We start from the raw sequence: 17,033 nt of genomic DNA, 5'->3' as shown, positions 1-17,033 counted from the left end.
GTATTTGTTCCAGCAGGTGGCAGTGTGGCATTGGTTTAAACAAGCCCCGCCCCTTCACCAAAGGGTTCCACTACGGCCTGTTGAGACGTTCATAACGCTTTGGAGAGAAGGACAAAACTGTTTTAAAAACAAAGATACCATTGAACATTATAACTTTGCGACTTTCACAAAAACTACAATTTAAATGCTTGACTACTGTCTAAAATAGCATCACTATCTTAAGTGCATAGTATACTTCATTATTACGTGGTTAGTCATGCTGCCGACTGTCCCTCAACGCATCATCACTTCCTGTCCCAAGCCGCGCCTGGTGCGCCCTCCTTTCGGCGGCTGAGGGGGTTGACCGTCGGAGGCGGGTTAGTGGGGGACGACTGCCCATCATCAGCCATAAAAAAAATCGACCATGTGGAGAAAAGGTGAATATAAAAGCCACGCTGACAGCCAACAGCGAGGGTGAAGCTATTTCGTGCGTCTCAAAGTTGGCTTTCGGAGCGAATGGACGAGAGCAGGAGCGGGAGAAGGACAGCCCGACCACCACCGAAGGTAACTCACAAAGCCGCCTGGAGAGGCTCCACATTGTGTCCACTTGTGTCAACTGGTGCGCGGGGTCGGACGAAGCTGACACTTCCCCTGTCTACGAGAAAACTTCCCAGCGATTCCCCGGTGTTGTCTGTGCATGTCAGATTCTTGTAGCCAACTGTCATAAAATGTTCAATCTTCCGCTAAGCTAGCAAACATTCTGTAATTTCCTCCTTTTGTGTTGACATAGTAGTGACTCAGTGTAATTTGGAATTGCGATCAAAAGAGTAAATATAATCATAAATTATGACTTGTTCTGCTGCTTAATCATAGAGGAACCCCCTCGCTTTCCTTGTAAGTGATGAGTGTAATTTGCCAAGAATGAGGAGAGAGCACTGTACGGTACTGTCCTCTCCACAGATCATTAAACATTTCATTGGTATTGCAGATTCTTTTAGTTTCTGTCCATTTGCAGGCTTGCAAAAGACAACACACAAGCTCAGCTGTAATTTCCACCACAAGGAATGTGGAGTGCCAAAGTAGCAAAATTACTTTTTGTTGGGGGGAACTGAGGAATGTGTGTGTGAGGGTCTGTCTCACACATCTGTTTGATATTCAGTAGCAGGAAATCCATGAAGTCTTGTGTGTGCACTCTGCTGCCTTTTTGCACAGTAGTGACATGTCCAAGGCGACGAAATGAAATTTTGGGACTTTAACCTCAACAGGAGCAGCTGACCTGTTTTCACAGGTAGAAATGCATTTGTCACCAAATTACACACCGGAAAAAAATCACGGCGCTCTCCAATGTTAAAATACAGTAATATAGCGTTTGAAATTTGACATTTGGGAGTTGATGTCACTATAGGGCCTTTTTTGTTTCTGCAGTCATTTCCTCCGCTTCTGTTTTTGTGTGCAGGTGTATGACTTGCTCATTCTATGCCTGCATCTACATGCTGACGTGTGTGTGTGTGTGTGTGTGCAGCCTGAGCCCACTTTGTGCTACTTTTCCTCTTTTGTGTTATATAAGCAGAGCTGGAAGTTGCCCGACTGTAATTGGTGCCATCTGCTTCAACATACTTTGAGGAATGTTGTCATCGGCCAGTATTTTTACAAGCACCTTTTGGACTTTGGACACATACCAGCCAACGAATGATGTTTTGCATTTCAATTTCTTGGAATTGCATTTCCTGCAATTGAGTCCTTCATTGGTTCAGCTATAGTTGATATATTTGATGTAACATCGTGTTTAGACAATTTATTATAGTAGCCGCCCGACCCGTGTGCCAGCTGATTTAAAAAGCAAACAGCTTTTTCTTTCTTTCCTCCTGTGGTTTATGTATTCGTTTATGAGCTTGTTGGGTGTCTTTTCCTCACTCTTGACCTTTTCTGTCTGACTTCTTTTTCACTCGCCTCCTTTGATATACGACTTTATTCAGGGGACCTCCGTTTACAGGTTGCGGCCGGTTGGCAATCAAATGGGCAAATGATTCATCACATGGCTCTAAAAATTCAACCACAAAGAAAAGTCAAAGTAAAATCTCTGTCTTGAAGTTTGGCTGGAATCATGTAACTGCAGGCTCACTCATCAATCGGAAATGAAAAATGAGGACCCGCTGTATTATTTTCTTGATTTACTGTTTTACCCTGGACTAATAAAATTTCCGTCGGATGGGTTCATTCAGTGCGCGCACAAAAATGTGACTCAAATTAAGTCTGCACGCAATGCTATTGCAAAAACGTTCCATGCTGTTTTTTTTTTTCTTTGCCACACTTTTCAAATCTTTTCCAAAGCGCCTCAGTGACTCATTTGCTCAAAGTGTTGAATGTCTATTGTTTGTCTAAACCTCCATCTCGGTGTTTTTGTTTCCTTTCAGATAGCAGCAGGCGTCAGCAGACGTAACGACCATGCCAAGTGATGGTCCAAGCCGCTTCCCGGTCTTTGCGGCCCCCCCCAAAGGCAACCACCAGCGCTCCCCGGGCTACGTCCCCGGGCGGGTGGCTCCGGTCCGCTCGCCCCCGCCGGCCAAAGCCCCACCGTCGCCACCCGTCAAAACTCACGGCCTGCCTCCGAATCAACAAGCCACCTTCGGCTTGTCGGAGGAGAACCAGAGCCGGGAGTGCGCTCAGAGCCTCCGGCTGAGAAAAAACACGCTCATCTGCTTCGGGGTGTCCGCGGGGGCTTTCTTCTTCAGCCTCATACTTATACTAAGTCTCACTAGCGGTGATATTTTAGATGGTAAGTCTCAAATATTTCACATCAACCTGAAAAAGGCAAAAATAATCGATTCAGTGTTACTGTAAGCCATTGTAGTATTATGAATACGTCATAAATTCCTTCCTAAGATAATGAGCAGCCGTATCCTTTTTCAGCCAATTGTCCTGATCACAACCCGTCCCTGAGTGACTGGAACCCAGGCCACCAGCCGGGCAAAGCCATTATCGTGACGAGGGGGGATTTATTTCGATTGGAGGCGTCTGCTACTTTCCGTTCACTCACCATCCGATCTGGAGGTAAGAAGCCCAAGGAGCGGCACACGCAGATGCTTCCGATTACTACCAATGATGACTTATTGGGCAATCGCTTAGGTAACTGGGCTTGACCGATTGGTTAATTGTCTTCTCCTAGGTCGGGTCGTGTTTGCCGATCACAAAGACGGCTCTAAAAACATAACCCTGAGAACGGGACATATCCTGATTGAAAATGGCGGAGCCCTATACATCGGCGCAGCCAAATGTCGCTACCGTTCCCACGCCGTCATCGCCCTGACGGGTCGCTCCGACGACAAGGACGTCCCCGAAGTACCCGGTCTCGGCCGCAAGTTCATTGGCGTCATGAGCGGCGGAACGCTCGAGCTCCACGGCCAAGAGCGGGTCGCCTGGTCTCTGTTGACCAAAACCGTGCCTGCCTCCGGCCTGACCACAGGGGACCACACTTTCCAGCGCAATTTCAGCAGAGGCATCAACCTGCGCGTGGTGGACCAGGACACGGCCGACATCCTGCTCAGGGAACGTTACGACACCCACGAATCCAAAAACGACAGTCGGCGGCTCACCCAGCTGCTCCGGTCCCTGCCGGCGGGTCGCATCGTCGCTCTCGCCGTCGGCGACTCGGCCGTCAAAAGTCTTCTGGATGAAACCAAGGTGGCCTTCGAGGAGACGCTCGGCAGCAGATACGTCCACGATCTCAAGTACAGGTGAGGAGGCCTGAACCCACTTTGGGTTCATGACGCATTCAGGACCAAAGATTCTTGTCAGATGGTGCGTCAGAAAAAAATCCGACCTTGAGCTTCAGTAGCTCTGGAAAATTGCTTTGCTGATGTGCTTTTGTTTGAAACCTTTTGACACTTCTTTACGTAGGCAACCAACAACAATTCTTTGTCCTTTACTAATGCTCTTTTCCCATTTGGGATTCTACCTTGAACAATTCCATGCGATTTCTCTTCCTGTTTTCTCAAAATTTCTACCCAGAGAGGAAGCACACGCCGGCCGGATAACCAGGTTATGGCCGTAAAGTTTACAGGATTTGCGAAAAAAAAACATGACTTCAGGAAATGGAGTGTCTATCACTTTTTTTTTTTTGAAGGACAGAAATGTTTATAGTTGTTTATAGTCCACAACACCCACAAACACGTTTCTTCCACTAGGGTTAAATCTGGTATTATTTGTAGTCGGACACGGCTCGGTCCTCACTTGGCGAGACAGGTTGAGCGCAAAGACAGATTCTCCAGTGTCACGTTTCACCTCAGGGTACCGAGCCAACGCAGAGGTCTTTGCACAAATCGACCTAAATCCACAACACAGCGCTTCAAATGATAGAGGCCGTGCGTGCGTGCGTGCATGTGTGTGTGCGCACAATTGCTACGTGCACACATTTTATTAATTGAAGGGATTTCATCTTAATCCGTACCTCCATCTGAAATATATTAGTGTGCAGTTCAGTCTGAGAAATCTTTCAGGCATTAAATCGACATGAGTGAGTTGGATTATGACCACTTGAACAAATAGTGCGGCGCAAGCGAACGCTAACACAATCAACTTGTGCGATATTGTCGTGAAATTCTGGATCCATTTCAACGGCAAAATACTTTCACTCTGTTTCATATTCCAAAACAGGGTGAGTAAAAAGACAAATCAATATTATTTTTGGGACAGAATAAGAGCTCTAAGTTGTTTTGGAAATGAAAGTAGACCATCCTTCTTTGTATTTAATGTTTTTGTCTCCCAGGAGAGCACTTTGACACTTTCACACACCCAGCAATAATGAGCTTGTTTAAAGGCTGCGAAGAGCAGCCGGTCGGTGGCCGAGGCGGAAAGGAAAGGAAAAGTGCGCCGTCCGCTCCCTCCCTCTGCTTCCCGCTGGCGCTTTTATCGCTACTCGCATAGGGCGCAAGGTGAAAGGTTCTTTCCCCCCCGGGAAGAGCTCCACTCGACAGAACGGTTTAAGTCCCCAGATGGATCCGGTTTGCGCGTGTACCGCTTTCATCCTCCAGAAGTGATTATTATTTCACAGGGTTGTTTACCTTTTTTGTATTTTCCAATAGAAAACTTTGATGGAACCAAAAATTGGCCATGACTAGTTCAGGGATAGTCCTCAAATGGATGATTGAGGAACTATGGTCATCTGTAAGACGCAAAGTTTTAACATGTGCTTGGAATGGGGACAAAAATAAAATATTTGTGACGGGATCACACCCCCTTGCATCCACACCCTTTGGGCGCCACCATTTGTATGATTTCATCTTGGTAGATTTTAAACAATCATTTTCCATTTTGACAAATTTCGGAAAAAAAAACCCATTTCTTTTCTCCTCTCCCCCTGATCTCTGCAGGCAAGCGTGGGCTTTGGTGTCCGTAGTGGGCGGCGGTAACGCGTCGTGCTCGGAGGACGTTAGGGAACACGAAAACCACGACACTGGAGGGAGAGCTGTGGGGAGGCGGAACTTCACCACCGTCAACGGCGTGCGCTTCTCTGTCTCGTCCTACAGCGAGTGGAAAAATGGTGAGGAATCCATACCAATTGTGTGACGCCCATTTTGCCAATATATAATATTTTGGTTTTGAAATCAACCTTGGATAAAGGTAGAACAACAAAGTCAACCCTACAAGATTTATGAACTTGGTGATGGATTTTTCTTCAGCATTGTGTAAACGGGTACAAAGGTCGAAAACGAGGTGTGTCAGATGACTGACTTAAGTAACATTCGGTCTTTGTGACCATATCGTCATGATAAATACGAGCCTTTCAAATCAGTGACCTTTGAGCTGTGTATTTAGCCTGACCGAATGGAACCGCCTGCTTTCCTGTTATTTTTAGTGTGATGTGTTGCAGAAAAATATCACATGATAATATGATTCTTTTTAAAATGTTCCTTTTCTAGGTGTCCCAATCTCAGGCTTTCAGGTGGATGCGGTGGACCAGGTGGTGCTGAATCTCCAGGACGAGGTCCAGCCGACCTGGCAACCCGGCGATCAAATCGTTATCGCCAGTACTGATTATTCCATGCATCAAGCTGAAGAGTTCACCCTCCTGCCCTGCCCTCATTGCACCAGCAGGCAAGTCCGAATACAAGGTGAGACAAAGCCCACTTCAAAGCAAAAACAGTTTTTTTCTTTTTTGCACAAGACACAAAAGCGCTTTTTTTTTTTTATACCACATCCAAATATTCTGACCCAAACATTCCTCCATTGTCAGCAAAGAGCAACTCCCTTCCTGCAGAAAAGGATGTGATAAAGCGCCCGTCTGGACTTTCGAGTCACTATTCAACCCAAGCAGCTACTCTGCGTTATGCTTGCCAGCAGCACCCCGTGGACACAAGCACATTATATTTTCACAAGCCTCTCAGCAGTTTTCTCTTCCAACTGTATATTATTTTAACAGGGGTCGTTGGTCGCTGTGAGGTGCGGCTGCGGCTAAGCACGTTTTTGCGGTGGGCGGCAAACATTTGAATGGAACTGTTTGGAATACGATCTGTTATGTGATACGGGCAATTCCCGCTAATGTTTTTTTTTTTTACAATGTATTAACTGTGTTGCTAATTTTACAATTGTGTGCGTGCAGGCAAGCCTCTTTACAACCACGTCGGCGAAATCACGGACGGAGTCGACATGCGTGCTGAGGTGGCGCTGCTCTCCAGGAACATCCTCATCTACGGAGAAATGGAAAACTCCTGCTACGGAAATAATTTGTGTCAGTTCTACAGCCACGACACTTACGGAGGCCACATCAAGGTGAGCATTTTTCTCCTTTTTCCTTTTTGTACGTATACTCCATCTGGAAATATCCACTCGGAAGCTGCTCATCTTAATGTCTTATTCACCTGAGTTCCCAGTGGTACTCGAAATATTTGTAAAACTTACATATCCAATGTGGGGAAAAATACTAAAAAGGCTTAAAATCCTAACTCAATTTCCTACAAACAGCGAGAATATTTAAAAGGCAAAAATAAGAACATCTGGATATCAACTTCTACTGCACACAATTCAATTGAATTCCTAATCCGCTGTGACAAAAATTGTTGCCAAACACAAACCGCATTCGCTAATGTGTCATTGTGCATGTGTGTGTCAGCAAAACTAAGAGCACGAGCTGTCGGCGAGTTTCAGTTGACTTAAAGGCTGTACCAAACCCTCCTTAACAAAAACCAGACCATGTGGATTACGCCGTCCCAGTACATGCACACACACAGACCAAAGACCTCCTAGAGTGTTTTTTTTCCCCTTTATTATTACAATTTTTGCTTTCTGTAATAATAATAATAATTAGCCTTCAATGTGGTCTACATTTGTAACACACAATCATCTCATTGCCCCCTCCATGATGCCAGATCTTTGGAAACTTCTCCTCGGTGCATCTGTCTTATGTGGAACTGAAGAACATGGGCCAGCAGAGAGAGAGAAGTCGCTACCCGGTCCACTTTCACATGTGTGGCGACGTGGACCGGAAGGGAGGCTATTGGGAGCCCACCTATGTGGACGGTCTCTCCATCCACCACTCCTTCTCGCGTTGCGTCACCATCCACGCCACCAACGGCTTGCTGGTCAGTACTTGGAGAAGCTTCGACGTCAATGGGTCATCGTTTCATTTGGCTTTTGTTAAGCGTTGAGGAAATGGAAAGTACAAAAGGTGTTTGCCACTCCAATCTGAACTCGTTCCCATGTCCGAGTCATCCACCGAGCTTTCCTGTCAACATTCCGCCGCTAGCCATTGCCAGGCAAATTTCCCTCAGCGCTAATCAGAAAACACTTTGCGGTAACTCCACCGTCATCTGTGACGGTTTCCCAGCTCGTTGTTTGCGCAAGAGAGGAAGCCAGAAACAATTAGTGATGCACTAAAACACCTCTCGATGAACCTTGAACAAGACAATTGGGGATAATGACTTCCTGACAAGACGGCAACCCGAGGCTGTGCGTTTTTCATCTGTCGCACGGCTTCAGTTTAACAACAAAAAATGGGGCTATTATGAAATAAATGAAGTGTATGTGACCTGTTGACATGTGTTGTGCGTCCTGACCAGGTGAAGAACACAGTGGGCTACGACACCCTGGGCCACTGCTTCTTCCTGGAGGACGGCATCGAGCAGCGCAACACTTTCTTCCACAACTTAGGCCTGCTGACCCGACCCGGTACTCAGCTGCCAACCGACCGCAACGAGAGCCTCTGCCTCAGTATTAAGGACAAAGTCCACCAAGGCTACACTCCCTCCCCCAGCACCGAGTGCAAGTAAGCCGTGGGAATTTCAAAATGGTGTGGTCGCAGTTTGATAGACAACAGAAGATCCAAATTCCTCGCGAGGGTCAAGCTTTTATCTGTGCAAAAACATCCACTCCTCCAGACCGGATGTTTTTCTGTCACAGTCAGAGAAGTGCCACTGTGAGAGAACCTCCGACGTCTGGTTCCAGCAGTGTGCACGTGTGTGTTTTGGCCGGGCTGTTCCTGTCCGAGGTTTATGTTGGAGAGCGAGATTATGGGGGAATGTTTGCGAAAGATCACCGATTTCATAGTCTGCTCGTTTCCCATGTGACTCGCTTTTAATAAGCTTTGATTGTTTTGCAGGGCGGTTTCCACCTTCTGGATCGCTAACCCCAACAACAATCTTATCAGCAATGCCGCTGCTGGTTCTCAGGTAATTACATCAAGATCGCTACATAAAAGAAAAGATCCCTGTGGTGAATCATTTTCCGCGTGTAACAAATTGATCCGTCAATAAAAAAGGACTTAAGAGTCTTTTTTTTTCCGGATTTGCTGTGATTACACGGTTGTGGGCTTTAATCAAATAAAACAGAAGGGGGTCTACATGTCATGTTCTCCCAGGTGGAGGTTATTTTCATCTAGAACGCTCTAGCCGGTGATCCTTCATGATCTCAAGCAGCTACGATTGTAATGTATGCCGTTATCTTTTTTGTTCCAGGATGCTGGCATCTGGTTTGTGTTCCACAGTTCCTCCACGGGAGACTCTCATGGCCTGGTACCGGAGACAAAAGCAGAACTCACCCCTCTGGGGATTTTCTACAACAATCGCGTTCACTCCAATTTTAAGGTAGCGCAAGGAAAATAATTGTAAAATTAATAAGTGGGTCAATGTCGCCTTTGGTATGCTCATTAAGAGCACATAGGTCTTAAAATACGCAAGTTTTTTTTATTGGGTTTACATAATTTTGGTATGTTGCTCTTCTATTTAATGTGTGCGTATTACTTCTGCTTAAATTAGGATTTGAATCTTTAAAATTAGAATTTGAATTTCCTTTTGTGTTTACAGCAAGCTCCCATATTTTGCTGTTACATGAAGTTATTTTACGATCAAAGAAGATGTGGCCGATATATCTCAATGAAATCAATATGAAGTTCCATCTCAACATTTTTGGTGTGAAATGGGGAAGGTATTTTACGGTGATAGAAAACGATGTATTTACGTGAAGCACGCGGCCCTCTGCTGACTTGCTTGGTTGTTGTACACATGCATACACACACGCACACGCACACACAGAAACTGGCTGGAGAACAAGCCTCTCTGTTGTGTGAAGACAGACAGCAGTCGTCAGGTGAACTGTGACTTCTTTGTCCACTCTGAGAGCGAGCGAGAGAGCGAGAGCGAGCGAGAGGAAGCAGCCCGACTATACTTCGGCACAAACCACAGGATTGACACACAGCATGTTTTCTTCTCCCCAACACATACATTCACATACATTTAAACCATACAAAATGAATTATCTTATTAGGTATGTATATATACAAATTCACAAGAGGTCTTGTGTGAGCTCTGGAAGTCAATTGGCTTACTGAAATCTACTACTGGTCAATAATTGCCATTGTCTGGTCACCTTGCAGGCCGGGCTGTTTATTGATAAAGGAGTGAAGACCTCCAATGCGAGCGCTGCCGACCCGAGAGAATATCTGTGTCTGGACAACAGTGCCAGGTGTGTTGTATTATTAAGAATCTCATTTGTATCTTTGTTATTTCTTGTGGAGGGGAAAGGTTTCTAAATTTTTGACCTATTTAATTTTGTCCGCATGCCTGGAGTTATTAATAGCTCTTGTCCGAAGCAGCATATTTTCTACGGCCTTCACCTGTGGGTGTGTGGACGATCGTATTACGACAGTGTTGCGTTTCGGTGGAGGTCCTGACAAGTTTGTGTTGACAGAAATAACAAGTTTTCGCACATACAGTGTCCTCTCTTCCCCAAACGGAAAAATCCTCCGCATCCGCTAGGGACTGCTGGCCATGCTGAGTTTGAGCTGAAATTGGAAATGTTCAAATGTGTGCTCTGTATTAACACGACACGCGAAGATATCACAAGGGTCCTTCTTTTCTTGATGGCTGCCGTTTTGGCCAAAATAATCACTCATAATCTTATTTGGCAGCCCATTACAAATCTATGAATAACTTCACCACACCGCCCCAAATGGGAAGAAAAAAAAAAAAAAAACGCCACCCACAGGGCACAGCAAAAGCAGGCTCGCAGAGAGAAATCCGAGGTCGTCGAAAGCAGATGAATGATGAGACGGAATGTCGGTGGAAAGACGGTAACACGAGTTTGTACTCGTCAGATTCCGACCTCACCGGAATGCCGATCCGAACCAACCGCGGGTGGCGGCGGTCATCGAAGCGCTGATCTCCTTCAAGAACAACGACATGGGGGCGTGGATACGAGGCGGCGACATCATCATCCAGAATTCTAGGTGAGGCGAGAATCATGACCCACCCCTGTGGAAAGAAATACTGTGACCAATGTTGGAATGCTAAAAATCCAGACATTTGTTTTGTCCTTGTGAACAGCTTTGCAGACAATGGAGTGGGATTATCCTTTGCCAGGTGCGTACATATGGGAACTGGAATCAAACCTCAACCAGCTGTTTTCTTCATTTCCTCACCACTAATAACATTTGTCTGTTGAGAATCCCAGCTGCAGACCAAACCTTTTGGTTTGGATTTTATATTTCTTACCTGGCTCTCGTGGCAGTGACGGCAGCTACCCGAGCGACGAGGGCTCCAGTCAGGAGGTGACGCAGTCTCTGTTTGTGGGAGAAAGTCGAAACCTGGGCACCAACGGAGGACAGAATAAATACTGGGGCTTAGGAGGGACCGATGGGAAGAATAGGACTCTCCCGAGAAACAGGTCAAGTATTTCAAAAGATAAAAAAAAAAAAAATGGGTGAACGATATAGAAAAGGACTTTTGCGTGAGCTTGGGAAAAAAGGAAGCGATGTGCTGATGTGCTTTTTTTTAAGAGTGACATGACTCATGGCTGCATTTTGATGACTTCATCACAAATGCTGCCTTTTTTTTTTTTTCCCCTAGTGTCGAATTTCTAATGAGGTTGATGTCATCGTTTCCTCCATTATCCCCGGAAAGGGAAATGAAGGGGATCCAAATTATAAAGCCATCACCCATAAAACATTGTATTCAATTAATGGTGACATAACTTTAGTCATATTCTTCTTGACATTTTTTTTTTTTTACTTTAGTGTCTCTGACGCAACTAAGTATGATGCTATTGTGACTATAATGAAAAATAAAAATATACTGTAAAATGTACCTTTTTTTTTTTATTTTGAGAAAATGGCTTTTGTGATAAAAAAAATTTGACTTGTCTTCCTTTTAGAACTTTCCCGATCCGAGGCTTCCAGATCTACGACGGCCCGGTGCGGCTGACCCGCAGCACATTCCGCAATTTCATCCCCACGCCCGAGCGTTACACCACCGCAGTGGGCTTCAGCCTGAAGAACACCTGGCAACTCACCCCACGAAACAACATGTCCCACCTCCGCTTCCACGCCACCGTGAGCCCTCTCTCCTTCCACTTTTCCATTTCCTCACGAAATCCCATAACCGCCATCCATCCGTATGCCATCCTCAGGTTGGTCTACGGTCATTTTTTGGTCGTCCCGGGCAATGGTTTGAGGAGAACGACCTGGATGGAGATAAGAACTCAATCTTCCATGATGTGGACGGCTCAGTGACGGGCTACAAGGACACCTACGTGGGCAGGGCTGACAATTACCTAATCCAACATCCTAGCTGTGTTAGCGAACCTCCATGGAATGGAGTGATATGTAGCGGCCGCTACTCTCAGGTACAGCACTGGCACTTTATTTCAAAGGTTACATCCCGTTTTGTAATACACGCTCTTCCTCGCTCTTCTTCAGGTGTATATCCAGACCCAGGGTGCTCCCAGCCTCATTCTGTCCATCAACAGAGACGAGTATCCCGCGGCTCCTCTGGTTCTGAGGGGGATTAACAGCCAGGGGGCGCCCTCGCAACAGTATCAACCCGTTCTGATGATGAGCAAGAGCTACACGTTGCATTGGAACGGACAGGCACCTCGAGAGGTCGTCCTCTCCCTCATCAACTTTGACAAGTGAGACCATAATCGTGTGTCTGAGGTGTCAAAGCGATTGTTTTGATGTTTGAAAAATCATCTTTGTACCTTATCCCATTGAGTGGAAGAGCCCTTCATTGTTTTTCTTTCCATTAGAGATGATTGGGTGCTGTTTGGACTGTGCTACCCGCCGGAGACCACCTTCCAGATTGTTGCCGACATCAACGACAGACAGCGCAACACTTTTGATGACATCACCGACTACGGGCCCGTCTTCTCTCTGGCTGATTTAGAGTCCAGACCGTTGGAAAGGAAGTACTACTTTGACCAAAATGTCGGGTAAGAGAAGACAACTCTGGGCTTTTTTTCTTCCTGTAAAGCTTAATTAAAGACGGTAATGTGCTCAATAGGCGGAATTTGACTGTAATTATGTCCAAACTTTATGAACTCTACCATTTTGTTGCCACCAGCTTGCTGTGGCTGTACCTGCGGGCCCGCCACGGTCGTGACGGTCACAGCTACTGTTCGGTCAAAGGCTGCGAGAGAATCAAAGTCATGGCCACTACATCTTCGCAACGGACGTGCAACTGCACCAGCAAGGCCTACCCCAAGTATGCCAAAACCCCCTCAGCCGTCCTCCCGATGCCGGCCTTGGACACGCAACCCTGCCTGGACTGTGGAGCCCAACAGGTTTGTTTATGTGTACGAAATGAGTGCGTCGAATTGAACTGAATCGAATTGTTCCACTTTCAAATATTTTGGGATCGAATCATTTTATTATTAGGGATTTTCAGTTGACTGATTTATGATTTATCTGATGGTGTAATGTGTTAAGATGGAAAAAAACAAAAAACAAAATCTGCGATCACTGTCACATGATTTTCATTCATTGTGTTTTTCCTCAGCGTGTATTTACCAGTGAGCCGTGGACGTCCTACCTCCAGACGCAAGTCAAATCTCTCAGTGTGAGGGAGCAGAAAAGAGGAGACAACATGTCCTTCATTGCTGTGAGCAGATATTTATTAGGTGGCACGCATCGCACTGGGGTGGAAATTTACCATGAGAAGTTATGGTTTTTCATTCCATCAGGTAAATGATGAGATGATACCCTTCACTCAGCCCGGCTATCTCGTGGTGTCGGTGGACGCCTGCTCTGGAAAAGTCGCCCATAAGGCGTCATTTACCAAGATGGACGCCAACATGAAGCAGCACCTAACGACCGGAATACCAAAAAGGCGCGTGTGGAAACCTAACGTTGACTTTAGTCTGCAAGGAATCTTGCTGACTTGTTTGTCGTCCTGATGAACAGGTCTATCGTACTGATGGCAACACGAGGCCAGCCCGAGGGTCTGCCCGACGTCGCTCAATATCTCATCCCCTTCGGTTTGGCCAAGGAGGCCGACTTGCACAATAAAGGTTTGAGGCGGTGACGACTATCGCTCGTCTGTGGTAGCATCACAAAAGACTAATCCGTTTCTCTCCGCAGAGAGTGTGGCGCTGTGGGCTTTCCAGGGCAGCGCCTCCCCCCCTCCGTGGGTGCGTCTCCAGGCGGGCCAAGGTGACCACGTCCTGGGCTCGCTTGAGCGCTTCTTGCCGCTCGCTCTCCAAGCATACGGCTGTCCGCCATCCGCGGCTCAGCAGACGCGGCGGGACCTGGAGCTGCTCAAACAAGCCACAGGACTCCAGTGAAGCAATGTGAACTAGACAAACACACAACTGGCTGATGAATGTGAACTGCTGAACTTTAATTTATTAACAATGGCGTAGATGTTGTTAGTGGAATGTTGTGCGGATGTGTGAGTTTGGGCCAATAAGTCAATGCACTTTTATTTAAAAAAACAAAAAAAACACACACAAAAAAACAGGCCAAAGTCATCTAATGGACCTTTTTGAAATAAGGCTAGGAATAGCAAATGAAAACACAAATCAAGCAACTATATTCTTTTATCGTTTAATAAATGAGAACAGGAATCTCATTAGTGGGAAGGGTGCGCTGCATTAGTCGCAAACACGAAAAACAATTGAAATCATGTCGGATGGGTAGCAAAACTGGAACGAGACACACTCTGGATAAATCAATTCAAATACCATCGCCACCGAGAAAGTGCCAACGTGTAGTAAATACACAAAGCCCATGGGGGTTCGCTGTGCAAAACAACATGGCATATTCCCATGCATATTTAAACAAAAGTCATTTGCAGATAGTTTGATGCGCTTTTGCCTATACATTTTGTAGTTTAACTGGAAAACCGCCTGAGGTTATGAGGAGCTAAGCACCTTTTGAGTGAATGTCTACAGTACGCGGAGGTGTTTAAAGTGCAGGCCACGAGAGCAACGGATATACACAATAAAATAAGCCTTATTAAATATACATACGCAGCGGAATGTAACAAAATTCCCTGGGCCATACAGTAGTTTGTTGGATATATTTTAGCTGCTGTGCTTTTTGTTGAGTGTACCCCTTCGAGAGGCCTTTTGGATGTGAGCAGGGCTCCCCCACTGAGCATTGATACGTGCCAATGAGTGACTGATAAGCGTGTGTGTGTGAATATGTGTGGCCTTGTAACCACTCTACTGTTTGAAAAGGGCAAATTCATGAGAGAGGGTCTTAGAGATTAAAAAAAAAAAAAAAAACTAATTATAGTGAAACATAAGTCATTTTGTACATCTACTGGGCAAACCTTTTTTCAGTTTTTGTTTCAACATGGATACCTGGCATTTCTTTTTTTATAAGGATGTTACTGAAATAAACATATGCTTTGTTGTTAAGTGCTGCTTTGGTGACTAAATCTTTATTTTATCCATTATAATAAAATAGTGTGTTCCAATGCAAGGTTATTATGGTTAACAAAAACTAACAAAACTAAAATTGAAAATAATATTCTGGTAAAAATAAAAAAAAATCATAATTCCCCAAAACTAAAACGACCCGAGGATTAAAAAAAATAAAATAAATTGGAGGCGTGGCTAAAATGGCGTCCTATGACGCACTCGGTCTTCCCCACTATAAAACCACGTGAGTGCCTCCTGTGCATTAACTGATTGGCGCAATTGCTAAAAAACATGTCTACTACTTCAGTGTACAATTAGCACTAATCCTTAAATGCTCCATGTCATTCTCAGTACATCAGTCTACAAAGATGAACCCCAGAAGCCCGAAAGCTTGCTTGCATGCTATCTGGAGGCTAACACATGTAAGTTTGGACACGAATGCACGACACATGGCTTGATGGACGCCATGTTGCTTCATACACAGTCTCTGGTTTAAGTGTTTTATTATTATTTTTTAATTTTATGATGCATTGTTTCCTAAAGCAAACAAAATGATGCGCCCTGTGGGGGGTAAACGCCATGTTAATCAGCTATTAATTACACTAAATCTAGCCTCATTACTTTAAGCAGATGAATAATACATTTGGTTTCAAAAATTATTTTTATTAAAACGAGCGTGCTCCCCAACGCACACAGCGTCCCGTTCTGAAGGGTTAAAAATAGCCCCTATGTCTTATTAGGCCTTTTACAGCTCGCTCACTGAGAGTGATAGTAAGCTCTAATTAATATATCGCCTAATTAAATGGGTGATTTTTTTAATCGATCTAATTCGTCAGAATTGTTGCTTATTCTTTTTTTATGCTCGGCCAAATTTACAAGACATTTATTTTCCCTTTACATGGACTTAGGTATATTTTCCCACTTTTGAATTTATTGGATGCTTCTGTTTGTCTTAAACCGTTTGACCACATGGGGGCAGCCTAGTATTTCTAGCTTAGAAACGACTGCCTTTCAGCATCACCGTCCATTTCAACCCCTTGAGTGGATGGCTAGGTGAATTAAATTGTTTCTTTGACTCACTGAATTTCATTTAAAATGCGCAAATGGCCTATAAAAAAAAAAGAAACACCCACTGTACGGCTCACTTTCTGGGGTAAAAAGACTGACACATTATTCAAATTATTATGAAAGAATATTCATATAATGATTCAATTTGCATGTATATTTTTTTACAATTATTTACTTTCACGCTTGTGTTGCTATCTTGTTCATGGATGGAGTATTAATATACAGTAACATGCAACCGTTTGAAGTGTGCAAACACAATTAGAGAAATGCCAAGACTAAAAATACGACACTGTAAGAGATGTGTGTGTGTTTGTGCGCACGTGTGTATGTGGGCGGGTTAGTGCGTGTACTAGCTTGAGGGCTACTATACAAACCGTACATATGTTCACTCCCTCATGTATTGATATTTATTTTCATTCGCTTCTTGCAAACAAGTATGTCCTTGAAGAATCAGTTGTAAAGTAACGAATCATGGTAATTTCACGAGATGCATAAACATGAAAAAAAGGAAGGTTTGAGCAAAGGTTGCTCTGTGTCACTCTTCCCTACTGTCTTATGGTGTTCCACAGGGTTTAATTTCGGGGCCCCTGCTGTGTTGGACTCAGGGATGGAGGATTGGAATTTCGAGTTGCGCTTGGGGTCTGCAAGGTAGGATTAGTATTATAGAAACTGGATGTCTGACTAGCTGGTGTACCTAATGTTAAGTTCAGTGGCTATTTGATGAGCATTTAATGGAGAAGGGGGTTCTCCTCCTAGTTGTTTGAACAGGTACGGTTATCTTCTCCCCCTCTCAAATCACCCCATGATAAGACCGCTTAATGGTTTGAGCGGTTCCACTTGAATCCCGCTGAGACCGC

The 17,033-nt window shown here is 44.9% G+C and overlaps 1 protein-coding gene across 1 annotated transcript; it reads left to right on the top strand.

Moving 5' to 3' along the window:
- Window positions 1-299: 299 nt before the first annotated feature.
- On the top strand, window positions 300-15,105 carry cemip2 (cell migration inducing hyaluronidase 2). The gene is made up of 24 exons (XM_049763679.2): window positions 300-543; window positions 2,394-2,755; window positions 2,890-3,030; window positions 3,146-3,713; window positions 5,349-5,518; window positions 5,898-6,089; window positions 6,578-6,747; window positions 7,344-7,556; window positions 8,034-8,239; window positions 8,573-8,642; window positions 8,928-9,056; window positions 9,845-9,933; window positions 10,565-10,696; window positions 10,794-10,829; window positions 10,978-11,133; window positions 11,620-11,797; window positions 11,875-12,090; window positions 12,164-12,375; window positions 12,493-12,675; window positions 12,807-13,026; window positions 13,242-13,343; window positions 13,426-13,571; window positions 13,646-13,752; window positions 13,823-15,105. Exons 2-24 carry the CDS (start codon window positions 2,425-2,427, stop codon window positions 14,023-14,025), a joined length of 4,170 nt encoding a protein of 1,389 aa, XP_049619636.1. The 5' UTR covers window positions 300-543; window positions 2,394-2,424; the 3' UTR covers window positions 14,026-15,105.
- The last annotated feature ends 1,928 nt before the right edge of the window (window positions 15,106-17,033 follow it).

The sequence above is a fragment of the Syngnathus scovelli genome, chromosome 3 (genome assembly GCF_024217435.2).
Source record: "Syngnathus scovelli strain Florida chromosome 3, RoL_Ssco_1.2, whole genome shotgun sequence".
In the NCBI taxonomy this organism is placed as follows: Eukaryota; Metazoa; Chordata; class Actinopteri; order Syngnathiformes; family Syngnathidae; genus Syngnathus; species Syngnathus scovelli.
The sequence above is the reverse complement of the archived record's forward strand: the minus strand, read 5'-3'. Positions and strand labels throughout refer to the sequence as shown.